Raw genomic sequence first — 26,792 nt, 5'->3', positions numbered from 1 at the left:
AACACACACACACACAGAAACACATAAGTTATCCAACATCAAATAGATATTGGATGTCATCTCGGTTCTCAAAGGTAAACTAAACAGCCACTGTGGCACACACAGTTCTCACTGTGGAGGCTCTCACTGAATAATTCTTCCACTCTGTCTCTTTATCTCTCTGTGCCCACTATTCTCTCTCTACACCCACCCCCTTTCACTCTCTCTCTCAATTCCGACCCCCTCCCTCTCTTTCTCCTCATGCCCACCCTCCCTCTATCGTTCTCTCACACTATGCCCACTCTTCCTATGTGTACACCTCCCCTTCTAAAACGCTCTCTCTTTCTCGCACTTCCTCCCTACCCACCCCCACCCAATGTATTTATTTGTGTGTTTTCAACACACACACACACACCCACACACACACACTCTTTCCAGTTTCTACTGTCCAGGTAACAGCAGCTCACCCTATGAGAGCCATGAGTGTCCAGCCGGTCACTACTGTCCAGCTGGAAGCTGGTCTGGGCACCAGAACCCATGTCCTGCTGGGACCATTAACCCCTACACCAGGATGTCCAGTCTGACGGCCTGCCTGCCCTGCACTCCAGGTTCTATTGATTTGAAAAGCTTTTAAAGATTAGCATGCCTAATCTAATGATTACAGTAGTGACCCCCGTGGGATTTAACAGGAAAACCATCAAGTTATCGACAACCTAAGGATGTCATGGTTACACTTCTACTGTGGCCTGATACCGTCTCTTCCCCCTCTCCCCTTTTTTCTCTCTCCCCCTCTCTCCCACCTTCTCCACCCCTCCCCCCCTCCTCCAGGCTGGTTCTGTGGCCCCCCAGGTCAGAGGTCACCATCGGGCCCCTGTACCGCTGGGTTCTACTGTCTCTCTGGTGCCCTGTCTCCCTCCCCTGAGGACGGGCCAACAGGTGACCGGTGTCCTGGAGGTCACTACTGTCCCCCGGGGTCCTCCGCCCCCCTCCCCTGCCCCCCTGGCACCTACAGCAACCACAGCAGCAACACACAGCTCTCTGCCTGCCTGCCGTGCCCTGCAGGTGTGGACTGGGATGGCTAGCGTGTACAGAAGACACTCTGTTCCATATCAACTCCCCATAGACTACTGTTCCTCCTTTAAGAACTGATGCATTTACCTACTGAATGTTGTTTGCCCGTTTTATCTCTCTCTCTCTCTATCTCTCTCTCTCTCTCTCTCTCTCTCTCACTCTCTCTTTCTCTGACTCTCTGTCTCTTTCTCTCCCTCTCACTTTTTCTCCCTCTCTCTCTCCTCCACCCATCTCTCTCTGCCTCTCCCTCTTCCTATTTCTCATTCTCTCTTCCTTTTCACATCCATGATTTCTCTCTCCCTTCTCTTCTCTTCCTCCTTTTTCATCCTGCAGGATTTATCTGTACCAGCAGAGGGCTCCCTCTCCCTTCTCATCTCTGCCCAGCCGGCTCCTACTGCCCTCCCGGACACAACAGCAGCCTCCCAGCCTCCGTCCCCTGTTCCCCTGGGCACAGGTGCCCTTTGGGCAGTGCCAGCCAGGACCCATGCCTACCAGGGAGCTATCAGGACCTACCTGGACAGGTGAGTAGGAGGAGGAAGAGGATGGAAGAGAAAGGTGGGGGGGGGGAGAGGAGATGGAGGCAGGGGAAGAGGAGAAGAAGGGGGAGGAGAAAATGGAAAGAGTAGATGGAGGAGAAGGAAGATCAAGGAGGAAAAGGACAAGAAAGGGGGAGGAGAAGAAGAGGAAGGAGGGAAAGAGGAAGAGGAGAAGAAGAGGAGGGAGGGAAAGAGGAAGAGGAGAAGGAAAACGAGGAGGTAGATGAGAAGGAGAACAGGGAGGAGGGGTAAGGAAGAGCACGCATATGAGATGATATTCAAGAACATGTCTCGTGTTTAAGGAGTCTGTGTTCCTCGACCCCCGTCCTCAGGCAGAGTGTCGGACCTGTCCTGCAGGGTCTTACTGCCCCGGCTACACACACCCCCACACCGGAGAGAGGACAGGGACTCACTCACCCCTGCCCTGCCCCAACGGACATTACTGCCCCTCAGGTACAGAATACAGATCCCTCAGGCTAAAGACTTTGAAACAAAATATCTGTCTGCTACCTTAGGTCCTCAAGAGAATAAAGAATAAATGTGTCTAAATTTGAATATCATGAATGTTAGTCCAACCTGGAGGACACAGACAGTGAGTCGTGCTGTGTTGCCATGCCATCTCTGGATGTTCTGTCTCTCTCTCCAGGTACCCGGGCCGGAGTGGAGCACCCGTGCCCAGCAGGTACGCTGGGTCCTGGGCTGGGCCTGCCTGGTGTGGCTGGCTGTGAGCCGTGCCCTCCAGGGAGCTTCTGCAGCTCTGCTGGCCGAGCTGTCCCCACAGGGCTCTGCTCTCCTGGGTGAGGCTCTGCATCTCTCACCCTCTCCTCTCCCCGTCTCTCTTTGTCACATGACAGTCTCTCACCTTCCCCTGACTGTCGTTTCCACCCTCTCTCTCCGTGTCACCTCCATCTCTTCCCCTCCTCTCACCCCCTCTCCCGAAATACATTTTCTCGCTCCCCCCTCCCCCTCAAGCTACGTGTGCATCCAGGGCTCTGTCTCCTCCCAGCCAGCAGGAGGCCCGACAGGTGGCAAGTGCTCTGCTGGGTCCTACTGCCCCCAGGGTACCAGTCACATGCTTCCCTGCCCTCCTGGAACCTTCAGCCCTGCAACAGGTGACATTTCCACTGAGCTCCAGTCAATATGCACGTTTTAGCTGTGGTGGTTGGGCATGCGTGGTTTCATCTGGTCAGCTTAAGTTACACCGTGACAGACCCTAGTCAAGGTTAATGTGTTTTGCTTGACACAGATAAATCAAATAGGAAACATGTTCCATAGTGTGGCCCCTGGTCAGGGGGCTGTGGTATAACAGGGTGTGACCTCCTGGGTCTCTTCCTGCCAGGCAGAGTCCTCTAGTCTGGGTGTGTTGTGTTTAGGTGGGCTGTCTCTGGCTGCCTGCCAGCTCTGTCTGCCAGGACAGTACTGCTCTGAACCGGGCCTCGCCGCTCCCTCCGGACCCTGCAGACCCGGGTTCTACTGTCCTGCTGGCTCCAGAACTGCCACGCCACGCCAGAACCTGACAGGTTATACTGCAATACTGCTAGACCACTGCAAAACTGCTAGAATTGTGAACTCGTAATCCTTGGGTCTTACGACATCACTGTTAAACAACTGCTAAATGATTCATTATTATCCATGATCTCAGTGACAGGGAACAGAACCTCGGCAGCTCTGCCAGCTAATGAGGAGATTCCAGGGCGTATCCATGGAGACCTGTGTCCTGGAGGGCATTACTGTGTTGAAGGCAGTGACCAGCCCACGCCCTGCCCCCCAGGTAGGATAATGTACAATGACTCTCAGATAACACATATCCCCTCCCCTCTCCCCAAGGTACAATATAAATACTGTATCTGCCCCTACTTACCAGGTGGGGTACTGTACATACCCACCCCTGCCCCCCAAATAACACAATGTATGTACCCTTCCCTACTCCCCAGGTAAGATATAACACACCCCTCCCTGGTCCCCCAAGTAAGATATCTGCCACGCTCTGCTGCCTGTAAGGCACTTGCCTGCTGTCTTTGCCCAGTTATGACCACCACAAGACCCGTGGTGCTACCTCACAGGCCCAGCCTTCATTAACTCCAGCTGCTTTCAAGGTACCTGCTCTATAGGGTCCCTCTGGCTACAGTGTATCACCGCCCTGCTCCCCAAGGTGCTCTGAATGATGGGTCCCTCCTACAACGTATGAGGGATCGTACAACAATCACTCCAGCCTGCTCTTTGGGGCTAGTAGTATCAGTCTGCACACAGGACCCCCAGCTCCCCAAGGTGGTAAAAACGAATGGAGGAGCCAATAAAGCTGTCAGACTGGCCAGCCACTTAAAGGAATTAGGTACCGAATGTCGCTGGTGCGTTGGCCTGCGATGCATTATGTTGTTGTTCTGGTTCGGGCGTGTGTGTGGGGGGGGGGGTGGAATCAGCCCCAATCCAACCTTGCAGATAAGAATTGATCATCATAATAAACGTATGCTATATTCTACCAACTATAACTGCCACTTTAGGTCACCACAGTCATTAGATACAGTCAACATTTGTGACCTGTGTTGTCTCCTACATACAGATACATGATGCTGTTACTTTGCTGAAAGCGGAGCCTAAGTGTTTCTGCAAACCAATGACCATATTAGGATCTGTTTCTACTGCAGTCTGTCTGTGCTGCAGTGTGGTGTCTGGATTTGCTGCAGTCTGTCTGTGTTGCAGTGTGTCTGTGCTGCAGTCTGTCTGTCCTGCAGTGTGTCTGTGCTGCAGTGTGGTGTCTGGATGTGCTGCAGTCTGTCTGTCCTGCAGTTTCGTGTCTGGATGTGCTGCAGTCTGTCTGTGTTGCAGTGTGTCTGTGCTGCAGTCTGTCTGTCCTGCAGTGTGGCTGTGCTGCAGTGTGTCTGTCCTGCAGTGTCTCTGTGCTGCAGTGTGTCTGTGCTGCAGTCTGTCTGTCCTGCAGTGTCTCTGTGCTGCAGTGTGTCTGTGCTGCAGTGTCTCTGTGCTGCAGTGTGTCTGTGCTGCAGTCTGTCTGTGCTGCAGTGTCTCTGTGCTGCAGTCTGTCTGTCCTGCAGTGTCTCTGTGCTGCAGTGTCTCTGTGCTGCAGTGTGTCTGTGCTGCAGTGTGTCTGTGCTGCAGTGTGGTGTCTGGATGTGCTGCAGTGTGTCTGTCCTGCAGTGTGGTGTCTGGATGTGCTGCAGTCTGTCTGTCCTGCAGTGTGGTCTCTGGATGTTTTTGTTTCCAGGCTCCTTCCTGAGCAGGCTTGGAGCTGAGGCAGAGGAGGACTGTGAGGCCTGCCCCCCTGGGTCCTACTGCCCCTCCTGGGGTCAGACCTCTGCTGACCTACCCTGTCCCCAGGGTTGGTTCTGCCCTCAGGGGTCATTCTCTGGACAGCAGTCAGGTAAGGGGTCACCAGGGTTTGGGAGGTTGGGAGGGATGTAGGGGTGGGGGACCAGAGGAGGGAGAGGAGATGGGGGGCACATTTTACATAGCATAGCTGGATTCGTTTATGCATTTTGAGTGAATTGTGTAGCCACGGTGATCAAGAAGAGCACAGAGACGTCCTCTGGTGAGTACACAAAATTAAATTTGCATCAAGGATCTACCGCCCACCGTCATAGAAAGAGGGAATTCATGAATAAGTAAAATATGACAACATTTCTGGATCCCTGCTCTCTATTCAAGCCAAAGTACACAGAAGGAAGTTTCCAGAAATAGTCTGACTCCTACATGCTGTTGTGTAGTCATGGTCACCTGCTCTTTGAATCCCATCTACTTGCCTTTTACTGGATCTCCATGCAGGGGCTATGACACGCCAAAGCGTTGCCATGACGCCAACGCAGGTCCTCACAACTGGGGATTGTAGACTGTCTGGCTGACTGAGTAGTTAGCTGAACAGCTGGGTGATTGATTCGTTGGCTGACTGTTAGCTGGTTGGCTGGCTTACTGATTAGTGGGCTGACTCGCTGGATAGTTGGCTGACCGTTTGGTTGGCTGACTAATTCATTGGCTAACTGATTGGCTGGTTGGCTTCTCGTGTGTTCAGGCTGCCAGTGCCCGAGAGGTCACGCGTGCCCGTCTGGGAGTTCCGTGCCTGCATCCTGCCCCCCTGGCACCCACCAGTCCTCCCCCGGCCAGCCCAGCTGCCTGCCCTGCCCTCCAGGTGATCCTCTGTCTTCACTATCAGTACCTCATGTAAACGTACATACTGACTGTAAGTCATGTACTCAGACTTACTCATAAACACATTAATACATAGTCATGTCTTACTCCTATGACAATGGCTTCATGCCTGCCTGTGTTTTAACATTGTCAACAAGTTGGCTCAACAAAATCAGTGAGAGAACTCTTAGTCCGGGTGTCCTAAAATGCCTGCTGTTCTTCTGGCCGTGTCTCCCCAGGTTTCTACTGTGAGGAGGGGGCCATGGTGCCCACACCCTGCCCACCTGGCCACCTCAGCCCAGCCGTGGGCATGACCTCCCTGGACTCCTGCTCCCCTTGCCCCCCTGGGTCTTACTGCAACAGCAGCGCTCTGACGGCCCCCTCTGGCCCCTGTGGTCCAGGTCTGGTCACAGACAAACATAGACACAGGGTCCATGCCCTTCTCTTCACATTGGAGTCCCCTGTCCTGTCTGATATGTGTAATATTTGTGGTAACACTTTAGATGAGCTCACCAAATTCATTATTTATTAAGCAATTTGTTAATTATTAGTTAACGGTTTGTTCACTATTGGTTATTTGTTGTTCATACAAAATGTATCATTAGTAAAGCGTTAGTAAACCTAAACCCTAGCCCTAAACCCGAACCCTAACCCTAACTGTGTGAACAAATGCTTTAATGATACATTTTGTATAAACAATAAATAACTAATGGTGAACAAACCGTTAGCTAATAGGTAACAAATTGGTTAATACATTATGAATTGGGTGAGCTCATCTACAGTGTTACCATATGTGTTTATCTTCATGACGGATACCCCTATCTCTCTTCCATGTCTTTCTTCCCTCTGTCTCTCTCATACCTGTTTTTCCCCCATCTCTCTATCATGCCTATCTTTTCTCCATTCTCATATCCTCCTCTCCCCTCACTCTCTCTCTTTCCCCCTCCCTCCCTCTCTTCCCTTTTCCCCCTATCCCTCCATCCATCCCTTTGTTCTCCACTCGCTCGCCCCTCCCGACAGGATACTACTGTCTCCAGGGTGCCCCAGATTCATCTCCAGTCTCCCAGTCTTTTGGAGATGTGTGCCCAGCAGGACACTACTGTCCCCTGGGTAGCCAGTCCCCCAAACCCTGCCCTGCTGGGAGCTACCTCCAGGAGAGGGGGGCCTCCTCCCTGTCTCACTGCCTCCCCTGCCCCCCTGGAATGTACTGTCCCAGCCCTGGCTCCTCTCAACCAGCAGGTGTGGAATTAAAACACCCAGTGGTCCTGCCCATTAGAAGTTCTTCCCATTAAAAAGGGATTATCAGTTATGCTTATTATAGGGCTTTGGGAGTCTTGAATAGAGGGATTAAGAGTCCTGAATATTAAACTTTCACCAATCAGCAATGGATTAAAGTGATTTTACAACCGTTTTCGTTGAGACTGGCCCATTAGGATTAAAATCGAATCAAAACTTGAATCAAGTAATACTCAAAGGATGAATTACATTATTATCAAAGGAGTTGACTTTTGTGTTATGTTTTATGTTTCTTGTTCCATACATACCGTTGGGAAAGTTTGGATTTGAACATGAATCATTACGCTCCTGTAAAAAGTGTCCTTGTCTATGCTTGATCCCCCCCGACCACCCCCCCTCTCCAGGGTTGTGCTCCGCCGGCCACTACTGCAGGGGGGGGTCCGTCAGTTCCACCCCCCAGGCAGACCCCTCCCTGCTCAGCTGTCTGTGTGGGATCATGGAGATGTTTAGCTCCCAGCCAGACCTCTGCTCCGGGGGGGACACCCACCCCCTCAATGACACATCTTGCCCCCTCACTTCCACTGGACCAGGTACACTGACACACAGAGGACCCACCCCCTCAATGACACATCCTGCCCCCTCACTTCCACTGGATCAGGTACACTGACACACAGAGGACCCACCCCCTCAATGACACATCCTGCCCCATCACTTCCACTGGATCAGGTACACTGACACATAGAGGACCCACCCCCTCAATGACACATCCTGCCCCCTCACTTCCACTGGATCAGGTACACTGACACACAGAGGACCCACCCCCTCAATGACACATCCTGCCCCCTCACTTCCACTGGATCAGGTACACTGACACACAGAGGACCCACCCCCTCAATGACACATCCTGCCCCCTCACTTCCACTGGATCAGGTACACTGACACACAGAGGACCCACCCCCTCAATGACACATCCTGCCCCCTCACTTCCACTGGATCAGGTACACTGACACACAGAGGACCCACCCCCTCAATGACACATCCTGCCCCCTCACTTCCACTGGATCAGGTACACTGACACACAGAGGACCCACCCCCTCAATGACACATCCTGCCCCCTCACTTCCACTGGATCAGGTACACTGACACACAGAGGACCCACCCCCTCAATGACACATCCTGCCCCCTCACTTCCACTGGACCAGGTACACTGACACACAGAGGACCCACCCCCTCAATGACACATCCTGCCCCCTCACTTCCACTGGATCAGGTACACTGACACACAGAGGACCCACCCCCTCAATGACACATCCTGCCCCCTCACTTCCACTGGATCAGGTACACTGACACACAGAGGACCCACCCCCTCAATGACACATCCTGCCCCCTCACTTCCACTGGATCAGGTACACTGACACACAGAGGACCCACCCCCTCAATGACACATCCTGCCCCCTCACTTCCACTGGATCAGGTACACTGACACACAGAGGACCCACCCCCTCAATGACACATCCTGCCCCCTCACTTCCACTGGATCAGGTACACTGACACACAGAGGACCCACCCCCTCAATGACACATCCTGCCCCCTCACTTCCACTGGATCAGGTACACTGACACACAGAGGACCCACCCCCTCAATGACACATCCTGCCCCCTCACTTCCACTGGATCAGGTACACTGACACACAGAGGACCCACCCCCTCAATGACACATCCTGCCCCCTCACTTCCACTGGATCAGGTACACTGACACACAGAGGACCCACCCCCTCAATGACACATCCTGCCCCCTCACTTCCACTGGATCAGGTACACTGACACACAGAGGACCCACCCCCTCAATGACACATCCTGCCCCCTCACTTCCACTGGATCAGGTACACTGACACACAGAGGACCCACCCCCTCAATGACACATCCTGCCCCCTCACTTCCACTGGATCAGGTACACTGACACACAGAGGACCCACCCCCTCAATGACACATCCTGCCCCCTCACTTCCACTGGATCAGGTACACTGACACATAGAGGACCCACCCCCTCAATGACACATCCTGCCCCCTCACTTCCACTGGATCAGGTACACTGACACACAGATGGAGGGTGGGGGGGTCTTCGGCTCCTGGTTGTCTGAAATGCACCTCATTCACGTGTTTGCCGTCTTCATATGACACATGACACAGCCATCTTGGTTGCGTCTCAGTCATGACAGTGTCATGTTCTCAACCTAGATATAGTATCTCCTTCCCATCTCGGCCATCTGTTGTGTGGTCATATGCCCCCCCCCCAGATGGAGCTGAGCTGTGGATGGAGGTGATGACAGGGTCAGAGCAGACCAGGACAACTCCCAGCCCTCCTCCCAGCACCCTGGACTACACCTGTATCAGCTTCAGAGGAGACATCTGCCCCAGAGGTAGAAACCAACAAGATTCTCGCAGAACATTCCACAAACTTCTCATGTTCTTGCGATGTGGTCTGTGCTTACTGCTGTCTGACTTCCTCTTCAGTACCTCATAATAGCTAAAAGTGTTTGTGGCTGTCTAATCTAGTGTTGTTCATTTATACTGTAGCTGTCTAATCCAGTGTTGTTGGTCTGTAGCTGTCTAATCTAGTGTTGTAAATCTATCCTATAGCTGTCTGATCTAGTGATGTAAATCTATCCTATAGCTGTCTAATCTGTCCTGTCCATCCTGTAGGTTCCTACTGTCCCCCCGGCTCCTCCTCACCCCTGCCCTGTGAGGCTGGCTCCTTCTGTGGGCAGACAGGTCTACATGTCCCCTCAGGACCCTGTACCGCAGGGTTCTTTTGCCCCAGGTACTCTGCTGCCCCCCACACTGCTCCCTGCCCTCAAGGACACTACTGCCCCCGGGGTACGCCCCTCCCAGTACCCTGCCCCCCAGGAACCATGAAAAGTAAGAGACTTCTGTACTGCCTAACTACTGGTAATGAGAAGGAAAAATATTTTTTCAATATTAAGATCATTTCATATGTTTTGTGTGGATTGTCCCTTTAGCAAACCCTAAGCAACAGACCTGTCACTGTAGTTAGAAACAACATGAAGCTTTGGAGAGAGAGAAAGAGAGAGGTAGCAATAGAGGGATAGAAATGGAGAAAGAGAGGAAGAAAGGAGAGAGAGCAATAAAGAGAGAGTATGACAGAGAAAGGGAGGGAGAGAGAGAGATAAAAAGAGAGAGAGAGAAACAATCTGAAGTGCACAGCTGTCAAACACTCACTGGTAGAGCGATACAGTACGGAAACACACACCCCTCTACACAATTCTCATTACAGCCCTACACGTTATCATCCTCATTTATTTTTGGAATGCAGACATAGTCAAGTATTAAACCACTGAGTGGTGTGAGACCCTATAAGTGCATGCACTTGTGAGCAGATGCAAAGGCCTATGAATAGTTCAATTGTAATTATCACTCCATGCCCACAGATGATCAGTTAATGACTCTTTTCATAAACATGCTTGTTACATTCCCTGTATCCACTAGACAAGGTGCATGATTGAATGTGTGTGCGTGTGTGTCCTCTTAGATTACCCAGGTGGCTCTACCATGGAAGACTGCCAGCCTTGCCCTCCTGCTCTCTACTGCCCCCTAGCAGGCCTGTCTGACCCCAGCGGCCCCTGTGATCCAGGCTACTACTGCCCAGGGGGACAGAGCTCACCTACGCCCAGACAACATGCCTGTCCTGTGGGACATTACTGTGAGGAGGTCAGGCACACGGCTTGGAGCACTGTCATTCAGGATGGATGTCATAGATTATGGATGATGTCTATGGTATTGAGTTGATGGGGTTATAGAAATGACAGGTAGGCATCACGTTAATGATCTGGAGAGTGTGTGTGTGTGTTTCAGGGCAGCTCCAGAGAGAGAGCCTGCCCTCCAGGCAGCCACCAGCCCAATGAGGCCCAAGACAGCTGTGAGTCTTGCCCTGCCGGCTACTACTGTCAGAAACAAGGTAGTCTTACCCATAGAAGGATGGATGGGTGGATAGATGGATGGGTGGATTGATGGAGGGTTATGGACGAATGCATCGTCTTAAATAAACATGTCTCCATGGTTCTGTCATTCCTCTTGCTCCCTCCCTCCAGGGATGGCCCGGCCCAGTCTATGCGAGAGAGGATTTTACTGCCCCGTTGGATCAGCAAATCAGCATCCGTGTCCGGCAGGTTTCTATGGCAACCACTCTGGATTGGCTAGTGTATCCGATTGCCCCCCATGTGACCCGGGGACATTCTGTCAAGGAACAGGTGCTGTAGTTGTTCTGAACGATATAATGCTGTTTTACTGTCTCCAACTTCCTGTTTGGCATTCAAGTGATGAACTATAAAGTTTGGAGTGTGAAATGAAACATCTGGTTCATCTCCTGAAGGGCTGACATCACCCAGCGGCCCGTGTGCTGCAGGCTTCCTGTGTCTGGGAGGGGCGTCTCAGTCCTCTCCTTCAGACAACACCACCGGCACTGTGTGCCCCCCTGGGTCCTACTGCCCTGTTGGTTCCTCTGCTCCAACACCCTGCCCCAAAGGCACATTCAGGTACAAGGCCTTGCAGGTCTAACTTTAGGAGAACCATTGAGTGTTTCAGTGACTCCCCTGGTCCTCCGGGACCCCCGAGCAGCTCTCCCCTCACGCTGCATGGTGAATCATACAGGAAGCTTTGTGCAACTCAACAAGGGGTTACTTTTAGCAGCCACGTTTGTTTATTTGTTTACCTAAACAGTCACCTGCGCATCCTCACATGCGTCCCATCACCGTCAGACTCATACATATTGTATCATGTTAAAACTCAGTTGACCTGTTTGAGGTCTTTGTTGTCTCAAAAGGTGAGGAGTGTTGTTATTGTGCACTCATATTAAGACAGGGAGTCTCAGGGACACTAGAAGGACCTTTCCTCAGCCTGTTCAATGACATGAGTGTGTGTGTGTTGCAGTGAGCAGAACGGTCTCTGGGAGGCGTCCCAGTGTCGCAGCTGCAGCCCAGGGTTCTACTGCGCTGAGCAGGGCCTCTTGACTGGTACCGGACACTGTCTTCCAGGTGAGTCCTCTGACACTGAAATATTTTTCTAATTCTCCCATGTCGCTAGACGATTCCGCTCTGGATTTGATCAACCTCAGGATTAATTGACATTTCCGTCCCGTTGAATTTAAATGTTACTTTTGAGGTGTTGTCGCTGTTTCTGCTATCGTCCTCAATGTTGTGTTGTTGTTGTTATTGATGATCCCGTTTGTGGAGCCAGTTGTAATGTTTTTATTGATAAGGTTGTCAGATTTATTGTTTTCCAGGTTTTTACTGCCTGGAAGGCTCTCAGAGTGCAGCCCCAGAGCCAGGACTGTCTGGAGGATTGTGTCCCCCAGGCCACTACTGTGAGAGGGGCACCAGCGTACCTATACCCTGCCCGGCTGGAACTCAGCGGAACCAGACTGGAGGGATGACCAGAGACGACTGTACCCCATGTCCTGAGGGTGAGCTGGGGGTGATATTACCATGACCTTGCCCTTGAGCTGACCTTGAAGGTTTTCATTTTCACTCTTTTATTATCTCACTTCCTACTTCCTGTTCCTGTCACATGGTTTCCTGTCTGTCCAAACAGGCTGGTTCCAGGAAGTTGCGGGCCAGAGGGAGTGTCTCCCCTGCCCTCCCGGGTTGCACTGCCAGACCCACTACACCAGGGGGAGCCCCAGCGGGGCCACTGGCCCTCAGCCCTGCCCAGAAGGATACATCTGTCCTGGAGAGGGCCCTGCCAGCCAGCCCCTGCCCTGCCCCAGAGGCACCTACAGCCCCGTCCAGGGCCTCACCACACCAGGTGAGGGAGCACTTAAGAAAAAACCTCAGACCATTGACAATAATCATAAATAACCTGCTATAAAATCCTCATATATCCTTCAGGTCTGGGACTGGAGTGGTCAAGCATAAAATACCCTGAACTAACCAGACAGGGACGAAGCTTACTACTTGACTTACAATCTTCTTAATGGTTGCCATCGGCTGAACCACTAGATTTTTACAATCTTGCTAATGGAGAGTCAATTCCACTGAAAATGCCTGAGCTTCCATGCATGTGTTTATCTGTTTATCTGCCCTATAAACATGTCCATCTGACTCCTGGAAATCCTTTAAACTTTTGTTTAAATACAGTACTACACACCTAATAATCTCTGCGAGGCAAGGCAATCAGTCAGGGTCTGATTTCATTCTGACTCTAGTTCTCCAGTCTGTAGTACTACAGTTTATTGAGCTCCTGTATAGTATGTAGTCCTTCAAACTATAGTTTAGTCTGTAGTTCTTCAGTCTATAATCCTTTAGTTTATAGTTCAGTCTCTAGACGTGTCTGTAGTCCTACATTCTGCACCTTTTTCTATAGTCATTCAGTCTATAGCACTGTCTATTGTCCTTCAGTCTATAGCTCTGTCTATTGTCCTTCAGTCTATAGCTCTGTCTATTGTCCTTCAGTCTATAGTCTTGTGTATAGTCCTTCAGTCTATAGTCCTGTATAGTCCTTCAGTCGATAGTCCCTCAGTCTATTGGTCTGTCTGTGTCTCTGCAGGTGAGTGCCTGCCGTGTCCTGCGGGCCACTTCTGTGGTTCTGAAGGCCTGGTCCAGCCCACTGGACCCTGCACTGCTGGCTATCTGTGTGTGACTACAGCCACGGTGCCCAACCCCACTGACAACAGAACCGGGTCACCTTGCCCGCCTGGGTGGTTCTGCCTGCTGGGTCTTAGAGCAGGTCAGTTTAAGGTTCATTACTTGTTTTTTCTGATATCTTTCAAGGAGAAGGCCTGCCTTTTTATCCCACACAGTTCATCACACACACACACACTACAGCTTCTTTAATGAGCTGCTGCAGAAATACGGTTTCAATCAACAGGTACTGATAAGCTGTCAGTGTAAGCCTCTGTCTGTAGGAACTACTCAAACATGGCTTTGCCTCAGGTTGTGCTAAGGGATAAATTAGAAAAGGGAGGGGAAAAACACAACAGGATGTGACAGTTACCATACCAACCCATGTGAGCCCTCCAGGTGACTGCTGGGCTGGCTTCTACTGTGACCGCGGCTCCAGCCGACCCGACCAGACCCTATGTCCCCCTGGGTCCTACTGCCCCGGGGGTTCCCCGTTGCCCCTGCTCTGCCCTGCCGGTACATACAGCCCCAGGGCAGGCAACACTCACCCGGACAACTGCTCCTCTTGTCCTGCTGGACTCTACTGCCGAGGTGAGAAAAACAGTGGCGTACTGTAGTCTTGATGATGCAAATCCCCAATATAAAATGATCCCTGATATGTGAATAAGGGACAGCAGAGGACATAGGGAGTCTTGTCTACAGCAAGGCTGCTATTTCACGAGACTTCACCTTGAAATGAAAGGTCCACAAGCTAGACACAGACCTCCGGACCATTAACCTCACATTCTGGTCTGGAAATCCATATCTTTAAATAAACAACTCCAAGGTCAAAAGTATCCAATAAACATGTAGCACAGTTTTCTTTTGGTCACTACTGTAATTCTGAATGAGGCTGGCCGTGAGTCGAGGGCGTTCCACCAGCTGTGGATGTCCCTGGTGTTGTGGTGTTGTGTGACCACAGTTCAAGTAGTGTTGTGGATGAATGTACTACATGTCTTTGTGATCTTTTACACACATACAATATATTTTACCCACATTTAAAATAAATGTAATACATTACATTCCTTACGTAATGCTCCCCCCTTCTCCCCCAGGCCAAGGTGTGGTGCAGCCTGAAACGTGTCCGGTAGGTCACTACTGCCCCACAGGGCTCCCTCTGGGTACTGAGTTCCCCTGCCCCCCTGGCACCCTGCAGGCTGCTCCAGGAGCCTCCAGCCCTGGCCACTGTCTGCCCTGCCCCGCTGGTAAGACACATTGAGACAACAATGATCATCTAATCAGAATAGGAATGATCATGTTAGTGGCTATGATGATGATAGCCTCGCCATATAGGTACTGAGAACACTTCCTACTGCAATAGAGACACAAAATCTGTCTGCTGCTGCTGAAGTACTGATACTCCCTACACACACACACACACACACGCACACACACAAGGAGGAGGATAATGACCAGAGATGGCAAAAGTAAACACATACTTCACTCAAGGACAGGACCATCATTCACTAGTAGAAGTAGTAGCACTTCAATGTACAGATATTTTTGTAAAAAATTTACGGAGCAAAAGTCAAAAGTTGACAAAAAAAAAAAAAAGTCTTGATTTGTGTTTTAATCTTTTTTTTCTTCTTAACAATAATACAAAATTGTGTTGCCCCCAAAATATATGTATTTTGATTGATGGGTGGGGGGGGGGAAATCGGCACCCCGCCTGTAAGTGGCGCTCTGGGCAGTCTTGTTAGTTGCCATGTCTAGAAAATGCCCTTGCATAGAGATAATGACAATAAGAGCTAGTCATAGTGGTGATGATAATGCTATTCAACGCCACCCAGACACCTGCAGTTGCTACTGTTTGGCAGCCGTGATTATGAGTGACTGCAGATCCCAGCCAGGGACAGTAGCTATGATGGATGGACTCCCTCATTGTGCCAGGAAGGAGAGGAGAGATCAACTGTAGCCCTGTCACTGTAATTATCCATCCAGGGAGTTGGTCAACTGGGATGTGAATGTACTTGTGTATGCATGGGCGTGTGTGTGCATTTGTGTGTGTGTGCGCGTCTGTGTGTTTGTGTGTCTGCAGGCCAGTTCTGTTCCCTCCCAGGCCTCTCCCAGGCATCAGGACCCTGTCAGGCCGGATACTACTGTCCGCCTGGTGCTTCCAGCCCCAACACTACTGGATACCAGGTACACTCACCCTGTTACACTACTGGATACCAGGTACACTACACTACCTTCTATTCTTCACTAGCTTCATGACCTCAAAGCACAGTAACACAACAGTGTCTTCTCAGCTCATAAAAACCTGCCTATTCTCCTCAGGGCAACTCCAGCACCACTGCCTTCTGCCCCCCTGGCCATTACTGCCCCCCTGGGACGGGCTCCCCCCTCCACTGCCCCCCCGGCTCCCTCTCCCCCTCCCCGGCCCTGCAGAGGCGGGAGGACTGCCCGCCGTGTCCGGCAGGACGTTTCTGCAGCGCCCCGGCCCTGGTGCTGCCTTCAGACACTGCCCAGTGTGACGCAGGGTAAACCTGTGTGTTCCTCTTGTCTACCTGTCTGCTGGGAGGGAGGCCGGTGGGGCTGTGGGGTGGGGGGGAGAGGGGGAGAGGGGAGTTAATGAGGGGTGGGAAAGCTCTGCAAGTACTGGAGCTTTCCGCCTGACTGAAGCCATGTGCGGAAATGATACTGTTTATATGACTCATCATCGGCCTGTTTTTGTCCCTCGTTGTGGCTGACCTGGAAAGTAAATGACAGATAATGTTCTGGCTGTAAGGGTTCTCTGTCTGAGGATGTCGGGTTAAATGGACAAAGGATGTACAAGAACTAGTCTGATTGAATCAAATGTTATCAGACGGCGTGTTTTGATTCTATCAAATGATCTAAACTTAATTAGAAGTGTACAGCTGTTCACACGGATTGCTTCTCTCTTCATCTCCCCGTCCAGGTACGTGTGTTTGGGCGGGAGCCCCACTCCGCGCCCTGTTGATGGTGTCCATGGTTACCCATGCCCGGCGGGGCACAGCTGTCCTGTTGGCACGGCAACAGAGACACCCTGTGAGCCTGGGACCTACAGCCCCAGTCCTGGCTCCGCCCACTGCCTCACCTGCCCCAACGGAACCATGTGCCCCTCCCTCGCTACCCAGAATCCATCGCTCTGCCCTTCTGGTGAGGCTCATGTTGTCATGGAAACACTGATGTACTCAGTCATTGAAAACTCTGTATCCACATTTCTCAGCGTGGTTTAATTCCATCCACCTCGCATTGAATAAACTTTGAGATATATACTTAAAATCAAAGTGTGAGCAGCATGGACCACCATCCTCTTGAGTGTGTGGTCCCTCTGCTCCCTCTGCCCCCTTCAGGACACTTCTGTCCGGCCGGCTCATCTCTGCCCCTGGCCTGTCCTCCAGGCTCCCTCAGTAACCAGACAGCAGCCTGGTCTGCCTCTGTCTGCAGGGCCTGTCCTTCTGGGGTATACTGTAGCTCAGCTGGGGCCACAACACCGCAAGGTATCAACAACATCACCTGCAGTATTCACAACATCACCTGCAGTAGTCACAACATCACCTGCAGTAGTCACAGCATCACCTAGAGTAGTCACAACATTACCTAATGTAGTCACAACATCACCTGGAGTAGTCACAACATTACCTAGAGTAGTCACAACATCAACTGCAGTAGTCACAACATTACCTAGAGTGGTCATAACATCACTGCAGTAGTCACAACATCACCTGCAGTAGTCACAACATCACCTAGAGTAGTCACAACAAGAAGGCAACAGATACAGGCTCTCTCATTCAGTAGGCTCTTTCATTCAGTACAAAACATTGAGATTGACAGGCAGATGTCTCAATGGGATAGATTTGTGGAGTTTTTTATGTACTCAAATAATTACTAGAATAGTGCGAGACGTGATTTGTCATTTGATACCCAGTTGATACATAGTTTAAGATGTATTTCTGATCTGTGTTTGTTGCCACGCCCAGGCCCCTGTCAGCGTGGTTATTTCTGCCAGGGCGGGGCATCAGAACCAACCCCCGTCCACTCAGACAGTTTCCCCGGGAACGGACCCTGTCCCCTGGGTCACTACTGCCCTGAGGGCTGCCTCTCTCCCAAGCCTTGCCCTCCAGGCAGTGTCAGGAACAGCACAGGTGCGTTTGATTAAACTACCTGTTCAAACACCGAAGACTGTCACATTGGGTTTGGTGCATCAATGAATCAAAATAAAGTGTACTAAATGTTTCTGACTTCCCAGCAGTTTCCAACTGCTGCTGTGGTGTTGTTGTTGAGTTTATTCCTGTTTTCTGTGTTCCTCCAGGTGGTGTCTCTCTCGAGGGCTGCTTTTCTTGCCCTCCTGGGTGGTACTGTGCCAGAGAGGGGCTATCCTCCCCCTCGGGTCTCTGTGCTGCTGGCTTCTACTGCCCATATGACTTCTCCTCCACCACCCCCTACGCTGTCCTCTGCCCCAAGGTAGAACCCATTATCTGTCCTTCACTCCCTCATCCCTCCATCCATCCCTCCCCCTTTTTGAGTCACCCTCCTCTATAATTGTTCTGCCTCAGGTTAAAACTTTAATCACCCTCCTCTTCCCTTTATCCTTCTCTATTTACTTCTCCTCTCTTTATCTCCTCATCCCTCTCTCTCTCCTTCGCTTCCTCTCATTTCCCTCTGCATCGTCCTTCTCTTCCCCCCTCTCCTCTCATCCTCTCTCCCTCTCTTCCTTATCCCGTCATACATGGCTCTCCTCCACTCCTCCACTCCTTCCCCTCTTCTCATCTTTCTCTTCCCCTCTCCTCCCCACCCCCTCCTCCTCTCCTCTTCCTCCTCCTCCCCTCCACCCCTCCACAGGGCCACTACTGTCCAGCAGGTTCTCCCCTGGCCCTGGCCTGTCCTACAGGAGAGTACCAGCCAAAGCCTGGGTCAGAGCTCTGTGTTCCCTGCAGGCCAGGCTTCTACTGCGAGGAGGCTGTCGTAGGGGACCCCTGGCCCTGCCCACCGCACGCCTTCTGCCCTGCAGGTATCCACACGCACACATATGCATTGCACACACACAGTACCAAATATCAGAAGCGGTAGACACACACTCACATGCACTGATATGCTCACACACACACACACACACACACAGACAGACACACCCAGTATTAAATATTACCAGGCTTAGACACACAGACACGCACACCCTGGAGAGTTCAAGTCATTCTGAAAACATTGAATACCATCCATGTTGTTGTTGCCAGGCACCATGGTCCCCCAGCCCTGTCCCAACGGCACGTTTACCCCCCCAGGCCAGGGGGGGCTGCAGGAGGAGAGGGAGTGCCTGTCCTGCCCCCCAGGGAGCTACTGCAGGCAGGGGCACACAGAGGAGGAGGAGTTTGACTATTCTTATCACCTGCTCACAGACCCACTGGCCCCATAGCCTGCTGTCAGCTTTCATCTTCTGTTGCGTTCTGCTCTCTGTTCTCTCTTATCGCGTCTCCTCCTCTCCTCTCTCCTCTCCTTTGCTCCTTTCCTGTGTTTTCTTTGTCCTCTCCTCATCTCCACCTCCCCTCCTCTCCTCCTCTCCTCCTGTCCGCCTGTCCTTTGTCCTCTATCCGCCTTCCCTTTCGTGTCCTTTCTTATTCCTCCTTTGCTTTCTTGTCCTGTCCTCAACTCTCCATTTATCTCGTCTCGTCTCATCTGCTCTTATTCTCTGTCCTCTCCTCCCCTCCCCCTTTTTTGATACAAGTAATTAGCGAGGCCTCCAGCATGTTCTGTTCACCAGTTCTGGTTCAGAGACAGGCAGGGCTCGTTAGCACCTGGGATGTGTCATAATGATGTATATGTTCTCCATGATGACAATATGTTCCCGGGCAAGCGAACAATGTGTATTCATGTCCTGTGATCATGCGACTGTTCTGTTCGTTATTGAGCGTGTTTGTGTGCAAATGTACAAGTATGTAAATGTGTGTCTGCACACTGCAGGCATCTGTGTATGAACGTGTGGGTGATGAATGCCGGCGCAGCATCCTGTGCGTGAGCATGTCTTCATGGTGTGTTTTCTCCCCTGTGCTCTCTGTGCTCAGGGCTGGCCGTATCCAGGCTGCGTGTGCTGAGGGCTACCTGTGTGCGTCTGGCAGTGCAGAGTTCACCCCCAGGGGGCTCCAGGCTGACTGGAGCCAGTGTGAGTGGGGGGAGCAGTGTGCCGGGCCTTGCCCTCCAGGTGAGCCCAAACTGCCTCCGACACACCCGCTAGATGATTGATCAGTTATGCTAATTATTGATCCGTCACCATCAGGGTTCTATTGCCCTGAGGGCACAGTGAGAGCAGAGGCGTGCCCTGCCAACACCATTAGAACTGCCCCAGGAGGGGGCAGTATCCAGGACTGTTTGCCTTGCCCTCCCCAGCACTGGTGTCTAGCAGGTTGGTTTTGCACATAATACATGAGGACATTGTGAATAATCGCTGTCTAGAGGCGTTGCTGGTTTTGGATACACTCTATCTTTCTGTTTCTCCCTTCTCTCTCCTCTCTCTCTATTTCCCCCTCCATCTCTGCCTTTCTATAGCAGTGTCTGTCTTTTTCTCTCCCTCCTTTTCTTTCCCTCTCTTTCTCTATCCTATGTTCTTTCTCTTACTATACTACTCTGCGCCCCCCCACCCAGGTGACCCAGTCCTGCACCTGTGTCCTGTAGGCCACTACTGTGATGGGGTGGTGGGGATGGACCATGGAGGAGGGGCAGGGCCCAGGCCGTGTCCTGTCCACTCCTACAGACCCTCCCCTGGGGCAGGCAGCAAGGGAGACTGCCTCCCCTGTCCTCCTGGATACCATTGCAACTCTACGGGTGAGAATGCGTTGCCACAAAAGTCTAGGCCTTGAGGGTGAGGAGACTGGTGCATGTGGGGGGTGAGGAGGGGTGAGGTTGAGGGATTTGAGGATGTGGAAGGCTGGAGACTGAGTCTGGTTAGGGCTCAGGCTGTGAGGCTGGGGGATGAGGAGGAGTGAGGCTGGAGACTGTCTGGTTAGGGCTCAGGCTGTGAGGCTGGGGGATGAGGAGGAGTGAGGCTGGAGACTGTCTGGTTAGGGCTCAGGCTGTGAGGCTGGGGGATGAGGAGGAGTGAGGCTGGAGACTGTCTGGTTAGGGCTCAGGCTGTGAGGCTGGGGGATGAGGAGGAGTGAGGCTGGAGACTGTCTGGTTAGGGCTCAGGCTGTGAGGCTGGGGGATGAGGAGGAGTGAGGCTGGAGACTGTCTGGTTAGGGCTCAGGCTGTGAGGCTGGGGGATGAGGAGGAGTGAGGCTGGAGACTGTCTGGTTAGGGCTCAGGCTGTGAGGCTGGGGGATGAGGAGGAGTGAGGCTGGAGACTGTCTGGTTAGGGCTCAGGCTGTGAGGCTGGGGGATGAGGAGGAGTGAGGCTGGAGACTGTCTGGTTAGGGCTCAGGCTGTGAGGCTGGGGGATGAGGAGGAGTGAGGCTGGAGACTGTCTGGTTAGGGCTCAGGCTGTGAGGCTGGGGGATGAGGAGGAGTGAGGCTGGAGACTGTCTGGTTAGGGCTCAGGCTGTGAGGCTGGGGGATGAGGAGGAGTGAGGCTGGAGACTGTCTGGTTAGGGCTCAGGCTGTGAGGCTGGGGGATGAGGAGGAGTGAGGCTGGAGACTGTCTGGTTAGGGCTCAGGCTGTGAGGCTGGGGGATGAGGAGGAGTGAGGCTGGAGACTGTCTGGTTAGGGCTCAGGCTGTGAGGCTGGGGGATGAGGAGGAGTGAGGCTGGAGACTGTCTGGTTAGGGCTCAGGCTGTGAGGCTGGGGGATGAGGAGGAGTGAGGCTGGAGACTGTCTGGTTAGGGCTCAGGCTGTGAGGCTGGGGGATGAGGAGGAGTGAGGCTGGAGACTGTCTGGTTAGGGCTCAGGCTGTGAGGCTGGGGGATGAGGAGGAGTGAGGCTGGAGACTGTCTGGTTAGGGCTCAGGCTGTGAGGCTGGGGGATGAGGAGGAGTGAGGCTGGAGACTGTCTGGTTAGGGCTCAGGCTGTGAGGCTGGGGGATGAGGAGGAGTGAGGCTGGAGACTGTCTGGTTAGGGCTCAGGCTGTGAGGCTGGGGGATGAGGAGGAGTGAGGCTGGAGACTGTCTGGTTAGGGCTCAGGCTGTGAGGCTGGGGGATGAGGAGGAGTGAGGCTGGAGACTGTCTGGTTAGGGCTCAGGCTGTGAGGCTGGGGGATGAGGAGGAGTGAGGCTGGAGACTGTCTGGTTAGGGCTCAGGCTGTGAGGCTGGGGGATGAGGAGGAGTGAGGCTGGAGACTGTCTGGTTAGGGCTCAGGCTGTGAGGCTGGGGGATGAGGAGGAGTGAGGCTGGAGACTGTCTGGTTAGGGCTCAGGCTGTGAGGCTGGGGGATGAGGAGGAGTGAGGCTGGAGACTGTCTGGTTAGGGCTCAGGCTGTGAGGCTGGGGGATGAGGAGGAGTGAGGCTGGAGACTGTCTGGTTAGGGCTCAGGCTGTGAGGCTGGGGGATGAGGAGGAGTGAGGCTGGAGACTGTCTGGTTAGGGCTCAGGCTGTGAGGCTGGGGGATGAGGAGGAGTGAGGCTGGAGACTGTCTGGTTAGGGCTCAGGCTGTGAGGCTGGGGGATGAGGAGGAGTGAGGCTGGAGACTGTCTGGTTAGGGCTCAGGCTGTGAGGCTGGGGGATGAGGAGGAGTGAGGCTGGAGACTGTCTGGTTAGGGCTCAGGCTGTGAGGCTGGGGGATGAGGAGGAGTGAGGCTGGAGACTGTCTGGTTAGGGCTCAGGCTGTGAGGCTGGGGGATGAGGAGGAGTGAGGCTGGAGACTGTCTGGTTAGGGCTCAGGCTGTGAGGCTGGGGGATGAGGAGGAGTGAGGCTGGAGACTGTCTGGTTAGGGCTCAGGCTGTGAGGCTGGGGGATGAGGAGGAGTGAGGCTGGAGACTGTCTGGTTAGGGCTCAGGCTGTGAGGCTGGGGGATGAGGAGGAGTGAGGCTGGAGACTGTCTGGTTAGGGCTCAGGCTGTGAGGCTGGGGGATGAGGAGGAGTGAGGCTGGAGACTGTCTGGTTAGGGCTCAGGCTGTGAGGCTGGGGGATGAGGAGGAGTGAGGCTGGAGACTGTCTGGTTAGGGCTCAGGCTGTGAGGCTGGGGGATGAGGAGGAGTGAGGCTGGAGACTGTCTGGTTAGGGCTCAGGCTGTGAGGCTGGGGGATGAGGAGGAGTGAGGCTGGAGACTGTCTGGTTAGGGCTCAGGCTGTGAGGCTGGGGGATGAGGAGGAGTGAGGCTGGAGACTGAGTCTGTGTTGAGAGTGTAGGCTGAGGCTGGGGATGATAATGTGTGTAATGGCGCTGAAACAAAGGATGCTCAAGAACATATTACCCCCGGCAACAGCAATGAGCAAGGTCCTTGATCAATTACACCAAAGTAATCTCATCATCTAATTTCCTTCTGGAACATTCACCGCTAGCGCTGGGATCACTGGATCTCCCATATCATACTGACCTTTAATAACCACTCTAATCTCTCTCTCTCTCTCTGTTTTTCACCCTCTGTCTCTCTCTCTGCCTCCCTCTGTCTTTTTCCCTCTCTCTCTCTCTCTCTCTCTCTCTCTCTCTCTCTTGCACTCTGCCTCCATCTTTGCCTCTCTGTATTCACTTCATGTGCAGCCTGTCTGTTCAAGAGGATAACACTACACTAGGGTAGCACTACACTTACTGAAGATGAGCACTTGATCATTGCGTCATTTTCTTATCACTGGTTGTGACATCTGTGAAGCACCTTGTGGATCACAGCTAGATTCAGGATATCCCACTCAGCCTACTGGACTCTCTTCAGCCTGTCATCTCTCCTCCATTCTGCAGGTCTGTCAGACTACTCTGGCCTCCCCTGCCCCTCAGGACACTGGTGCAGTGGCACAGGCCCCTCCATCCTCTGCCCAGGGGGCACCTTGAGGGCCCAGCCCGGGGCGGCTGATCCCAGGCAGTGTGAGCCATGCCCAGGGGGCAGCTACTGCCCTGACCCCCGGACCTCCGGCCGGCCCAACCTGGAGGGTGTAGCCTGCAGGGCTGGATACCAGTGTCCTCCTGGTAGGTTGGTGGCTGGTCCATCCTGAGAGCTGCTCCATGTGGTTTGACCTGCTTGTTCTAATGGTCGTGCGTCAGTCTGTATTTGTGTCTGTGTGTGTGTCTGTATGTGTATGTGTCTGTATGTCTATACATTCCTGTGTGTGTGTGTGTGTGCAGGTGCTCTCTCAGAAAGGCTGTGTAAGCAAGGCTCATACTGTGGGCCACAGACGGCAGATCCCACTGTGTGTCCTGAAGGCTTCTACTGTCCAGAGGGCTCCTACACCTACAATTCTGTCAAGCAACTGTAAGTCCAGTCCAGTCCTGTTCTGTCTAATCTAATCTATTCCAGTCCAGTTCTGTCCTATCCTGTCAGATAAGTTGAAGCAGATAAATTGTGCTTCCAAATGAACAACTCATTCATGGAGATACAAGCTAAGCAGAGCTTCTTGTTTTTAATTCACAGATACAGTTTATGAGACTTGAAGAGGAATTCTCTCTCATTTCTATATAACCCCCGCAGGTGTCTGTTCCCCTACTACTGCCCAGCCAACAGCTCCACCTTGCAGGTCTGCGAGGGGGGGTCGATGCCCCTCAACACCAGTGGGCCCCGGGGCTCCCGGGAGCACTGCTGTGCCATGTGTGAAGGAGGGTCATACCGCCCCCGCCAGTCCCCCCAGCCCCACTGCCTGCCCTGCCCTCCAGGCTACCACTGCCCCCCAGGTACTGCCTCTAAGACGCCCTCGCCTGACCGGCCCACTCCCACCAACTGCCATGTTACCCTGCAGCAGTGGTCTTAAACAGTGGTCCTCAGGGCCCCCTTTCCTGCATGTTCTAGATGTTTCCCTGCCCCAACACACCTGATTTTAATGAATGGGTTGTTAACAAGCTCTATCGAATTTGAGAGACCAATAACGAGCCATTCATTAGAATCAGGTGTGTTGGAGCAGGGAAACATCTAGAACATGCAGTACAGTGGGCCCGTAATGTCAAGTCAGTGATTTTGTTTTTTACCACCTCCAAAGGGGAATATGATGCTGAGTCAGTGCTGTGGTGCCATACACGACTGTAGCAAGGTCAGCTTCGGGTTGACCGGGGTAACCATGGTAACCCCTGTCCCATATATCTTCTACAGGATCAGAACGTTACCACGGTAACCCTTGTCCCCTTGGCTACGTGTGTCCCCCGCGCTCCCCCTCCCCTCTGCCCTGCCCCCCTGGTTCCTATGGGAACCAGAGTAACGCTGGTCAGCTGGAAGACTGCCACCCATGCCCGCCTGGAACCTTCAACCATCTGCCAGCCCAGAGAGCCTGCTTCCCCTGCGGCAGCTCCTCCACCTCCCTGCCAGGTCTGTCCTCTCTTCCCTCACTCTCCTCTCCTCCTCTGTTACCATAACTACATACACATTTACATGCAACCCTTACCATACCCTGGTGACCTCACAGGCTCCTCCTCCTGCACCTGCATGGGTGAGAATCGCGCTTTCCAGCATTCCGACGGGTCGTGCGTGTGCAGAACCGGCTTTGTCTTCTACGACGACTTGGACTTCAGGAGTTCCAGCGCTGACAGCCCTCAGGACTGTCAGCCAGAGGTGAGATAGACGGGCCCTTTGGAATCCCTCTCCTCAACCTGTCTTCTGTCCCCAGACTTTCTTTTGAAAAGTTCTTCCTATGGTCACCTCACTTCACCACCATTCACATCGATCCTTACAGAAGTTTCAGAATTAGTTTTCGACCCGGTCAGTCAGCAAGGCGCCCTTGGCTATTCTGTTTCTTTCACCCTGGTTGATTTATTACCAATCTTGATCGCAGTAGGGGCTCCGGGTTATTTATTTATTTACTGGACTTTTATTTTGACAGCGGAGTCACACTGAGAACCAAGGTCTCACTGGCAGGCGAGCCTTGCAGTCACACAACTTCATTCAAGCCAGACATGAAAGTACAGATTTGAAAAAGAAAACAGTCATAAAAACAGGGCTATAAAACTCCAATTTAAAACAACTAACATATAAAAACAGAAGTCAAACGAACATCATATAAAATTCACAATTTCATCAATAAAAAAGGTCCTTGATAAACTCTTTAAAAACTCTCAGGAGGCAGTTCAGTGCCCCATCTTTAATTTACGTGATGTTATTCCACAAACAGAGGACATAAAAAGAATAGACTGTTCCAGATAATAAGAGTGAGGTAAGACCTGCAGCATTGAGGGAAACAGCAAGTAACATCTCCAGGAGTCTCACTCTGGCACAGAACATAAAGGTTAGCCTCAGTGTGTGCTCTATAGCTGAGCCATTATTACATTCTGCAGTCTGGGTTTCTGTTGTCCCCAACGGTGTGGTCCAGATGGGACCAGCTGGCAGTGTGTTTGGCGGGTGTGTTGACACAGTGTTCTACAGGCTAAATCTCTGTGGTTCAAACCTGTGTGGTCCAGGTGGTGGACGTGCATTACACACACCTGTCTGTGTGTTCCACAGGTGAACCGTCGCTGCTCCGGTGGGCAGGTGCGGCTGGCGGCCACCAGAGAGTGCGTCTCCCCCTCCCTCTACTCCTGCAATACCACCTGTGGCCTCCAGGGGGGCTGGCTGGATGTGGAGATGGGCATGTGAGTCTGGAGACCCACGCATATCTCACTGTTATACTGGCCCTCAGTGACCATGCATGGCTGTAAAGCAAATTACGTCTAGTGCTGCTTTAATGCCCTGGTGGTCCTTTATAGTTAAATGCTCTTACAGCTAAAAACAACATCCACATGCCGATAGGCCAAATCGATAGGATTTGAGCTCTATTGAGGCTTTCATGTCAATTTGTGGTCAAAGAGCTCTGTGAAAGAGAGAAACGGTGGCAGCCCTGCGCTGGGTCCCTGCAAGCTGGGGAACATTCCCATCATGTGGTCTGTTGTCTGCTGACCTTTACCTCACCCATCTGGAGAGCAGCTTAGAGCCTCGGGTCTGTAGGAGGCTCTGGTAGAGATGCAGCACTGATGTACTGTACACATACTTGTTGTAAAGGATTATGTTTGATCCCTCTGTACCCTACCTCTCTACGTCTCTCTCTCTCTCTCTCTCTCTCTCTCTCTCTCTCTCTCTCTCTCTCTCTCTCTCTCTCTCGCTCACTCTCTCTCTCTCTCTCTCTCTCTCTCTCTCTCTCTCTCTCTCTCTCTCTCTCTCTCTCTCTC

General features: G+C 52.4%; 1 protein-coding gene across 1 annotated transcript in view; it reads left to right on the top strand.

Moving 5' to 3' along the window:
- Positions 1–26,792, top strand: part of si:ch211-286b4.4 (SCO-spondin) — a 53,716-nt gene that overhangs the window by 18,220 nt on the left and 8,704 nt on the right. The window contains exons 42-83 of the mRNA XM_047035943.1: positions 418–587; positions 808–1,041; positions 1,384–1,571; positions 1,919–2,039; positions 2,233–2,383; positions 2,559–2,698; positions 2,960–3,106; positions 3,229–3,357; positions 4,807–4,962; positions 5,608–5,724; positions 5,963–6,124; positions 6,744–6,962; positions 7,364–7,549; positions 9,256–9,378; positions 9,662–9,877; positions 10,509–10,687; positions 10,832–10,934; positions 11,068–11,226; positions 11,349–11,511; positions 11,906–12,009; positions 12,258–12,437; positions 12,566–12,778; positions 13,520–13,699; positions 13,993–14,184; positions 14,688–14,837; positions 15,671–15,774; positions 15,910–16,112; positions 16,532–16,752; positions 16,950–17,096; positions 17,577–17,741; positions 17,909–18,060; positions 18,439–18,607; positions 18,831–18,939; positions 19,656–19,792; positions 19,868–19,993; positions 20,233–20,412; positions 23,415–23,639; positions 23,796–23,922; positions 24,139–24,338; positions 24,751–24,963; positions 25,061–25,206; positions 26,092–26,219. Coding sequence (XP_046891899.1) covers positions 418–587; positions 808–1,041; positions 1,384–1,571; positions 1,919–2,039; positions 2,233–2,383; positions 2,559–2,698; positions 2,960–3,106; positions 3,229–3,357; positions 4,807–4,962; positions 5,608–5,724; positions 5,963–6,124; positions 6,744–6,962; positions 7,364–7,549; positions 9,256–9,378; positions 9,662–9,877; positions 10,509–10,687; positions 10,832–10,934; positions 11,068–11,226; positions 11,349–11,511; positions 11,906–12,009; positions 12,258–12,437; positions 12,566–12,778; positions 13,520–13,699; positions 13,993–14,184; positions 14,688–14,837; positions 15,671–15,774; positions 15,910–16,112; positions 16,532–16,752; positions 16,950–17,096; positions 17,577–17,741; positions 17,909–18,060; positions 18,439–18,607; positions 18,831–18,939; positions 19,656–19,792; positions 19,868–19,993; positions 20,233–20,412; positions 23,415–23,639; positions 23,796–23,922; positions 24,139–24,338; positions 24,751–24,963; positions 25,061–25,206; positions 26,092–26,219 — 6,834 coding nt within the window. The remainder of the gene's footprint in view (positions 1–417; positions 588–807; positions 1,042–1,383; positions 1,572–1,918; positions 2,040–2,232; positions 2,384–2,558; positions 2,699–2,959; positions 3,107–3,228; positions 3,358–4,806; positions 4,963–5,607; positions 5,725–5,962; positions 6,125–6,743; positions 6,963–7,363; positions 7,550–9,255; positions 9,379–9,661; positions 9,878–10,508; positions 10,688–10,831; positions 10,935–11,067; positions 11,227–11,348; positions 11,512–11,905; positions 12,010–12,257; positions 12,438–12,565; positions 12,779–13,519; positions 13,700–13,992; positions 14,185–14,687; positions 14,838–15,670; positions 15,775–15,909; positions 16,113–16,531; positions 16,753–16,949; positions 17,097–17,576; positions 17,742–17,908; positions 18,061–18,438; positions 18,608–18,830; positions 18,940–19,655; positions 19,793–19,867; positions 19,994–20,232; positions 20,413–23,414; positions 23,640–23,795; positions 23,923–24,138; positions 24,339–24,750; positions 24,964–25,060; positions 25,207–26,091; positions 26,220–26,792) is intronic.

This window comes from Hypomesus transpacificus, chromosome 15, assembly GCF_021917145.1.
Source record: "Hypomesus transpacificus isolate Combined female chromosome 15, fHypTra1, whole genome shotgun sequence".
Taxonomy (NCBI): domain Eukaryota; kingdom Metazoa; phylum Chordata; class Actinopteri; order Osmeriformes; family Osmeridae; genus Hypomesus; species Hypomesus transpacificus.
The sequence above is the reverse complement of the archived record's forward strand: the minus strand, read 5'-3'. Positions and strand labels throughout refer to the sequence as shown.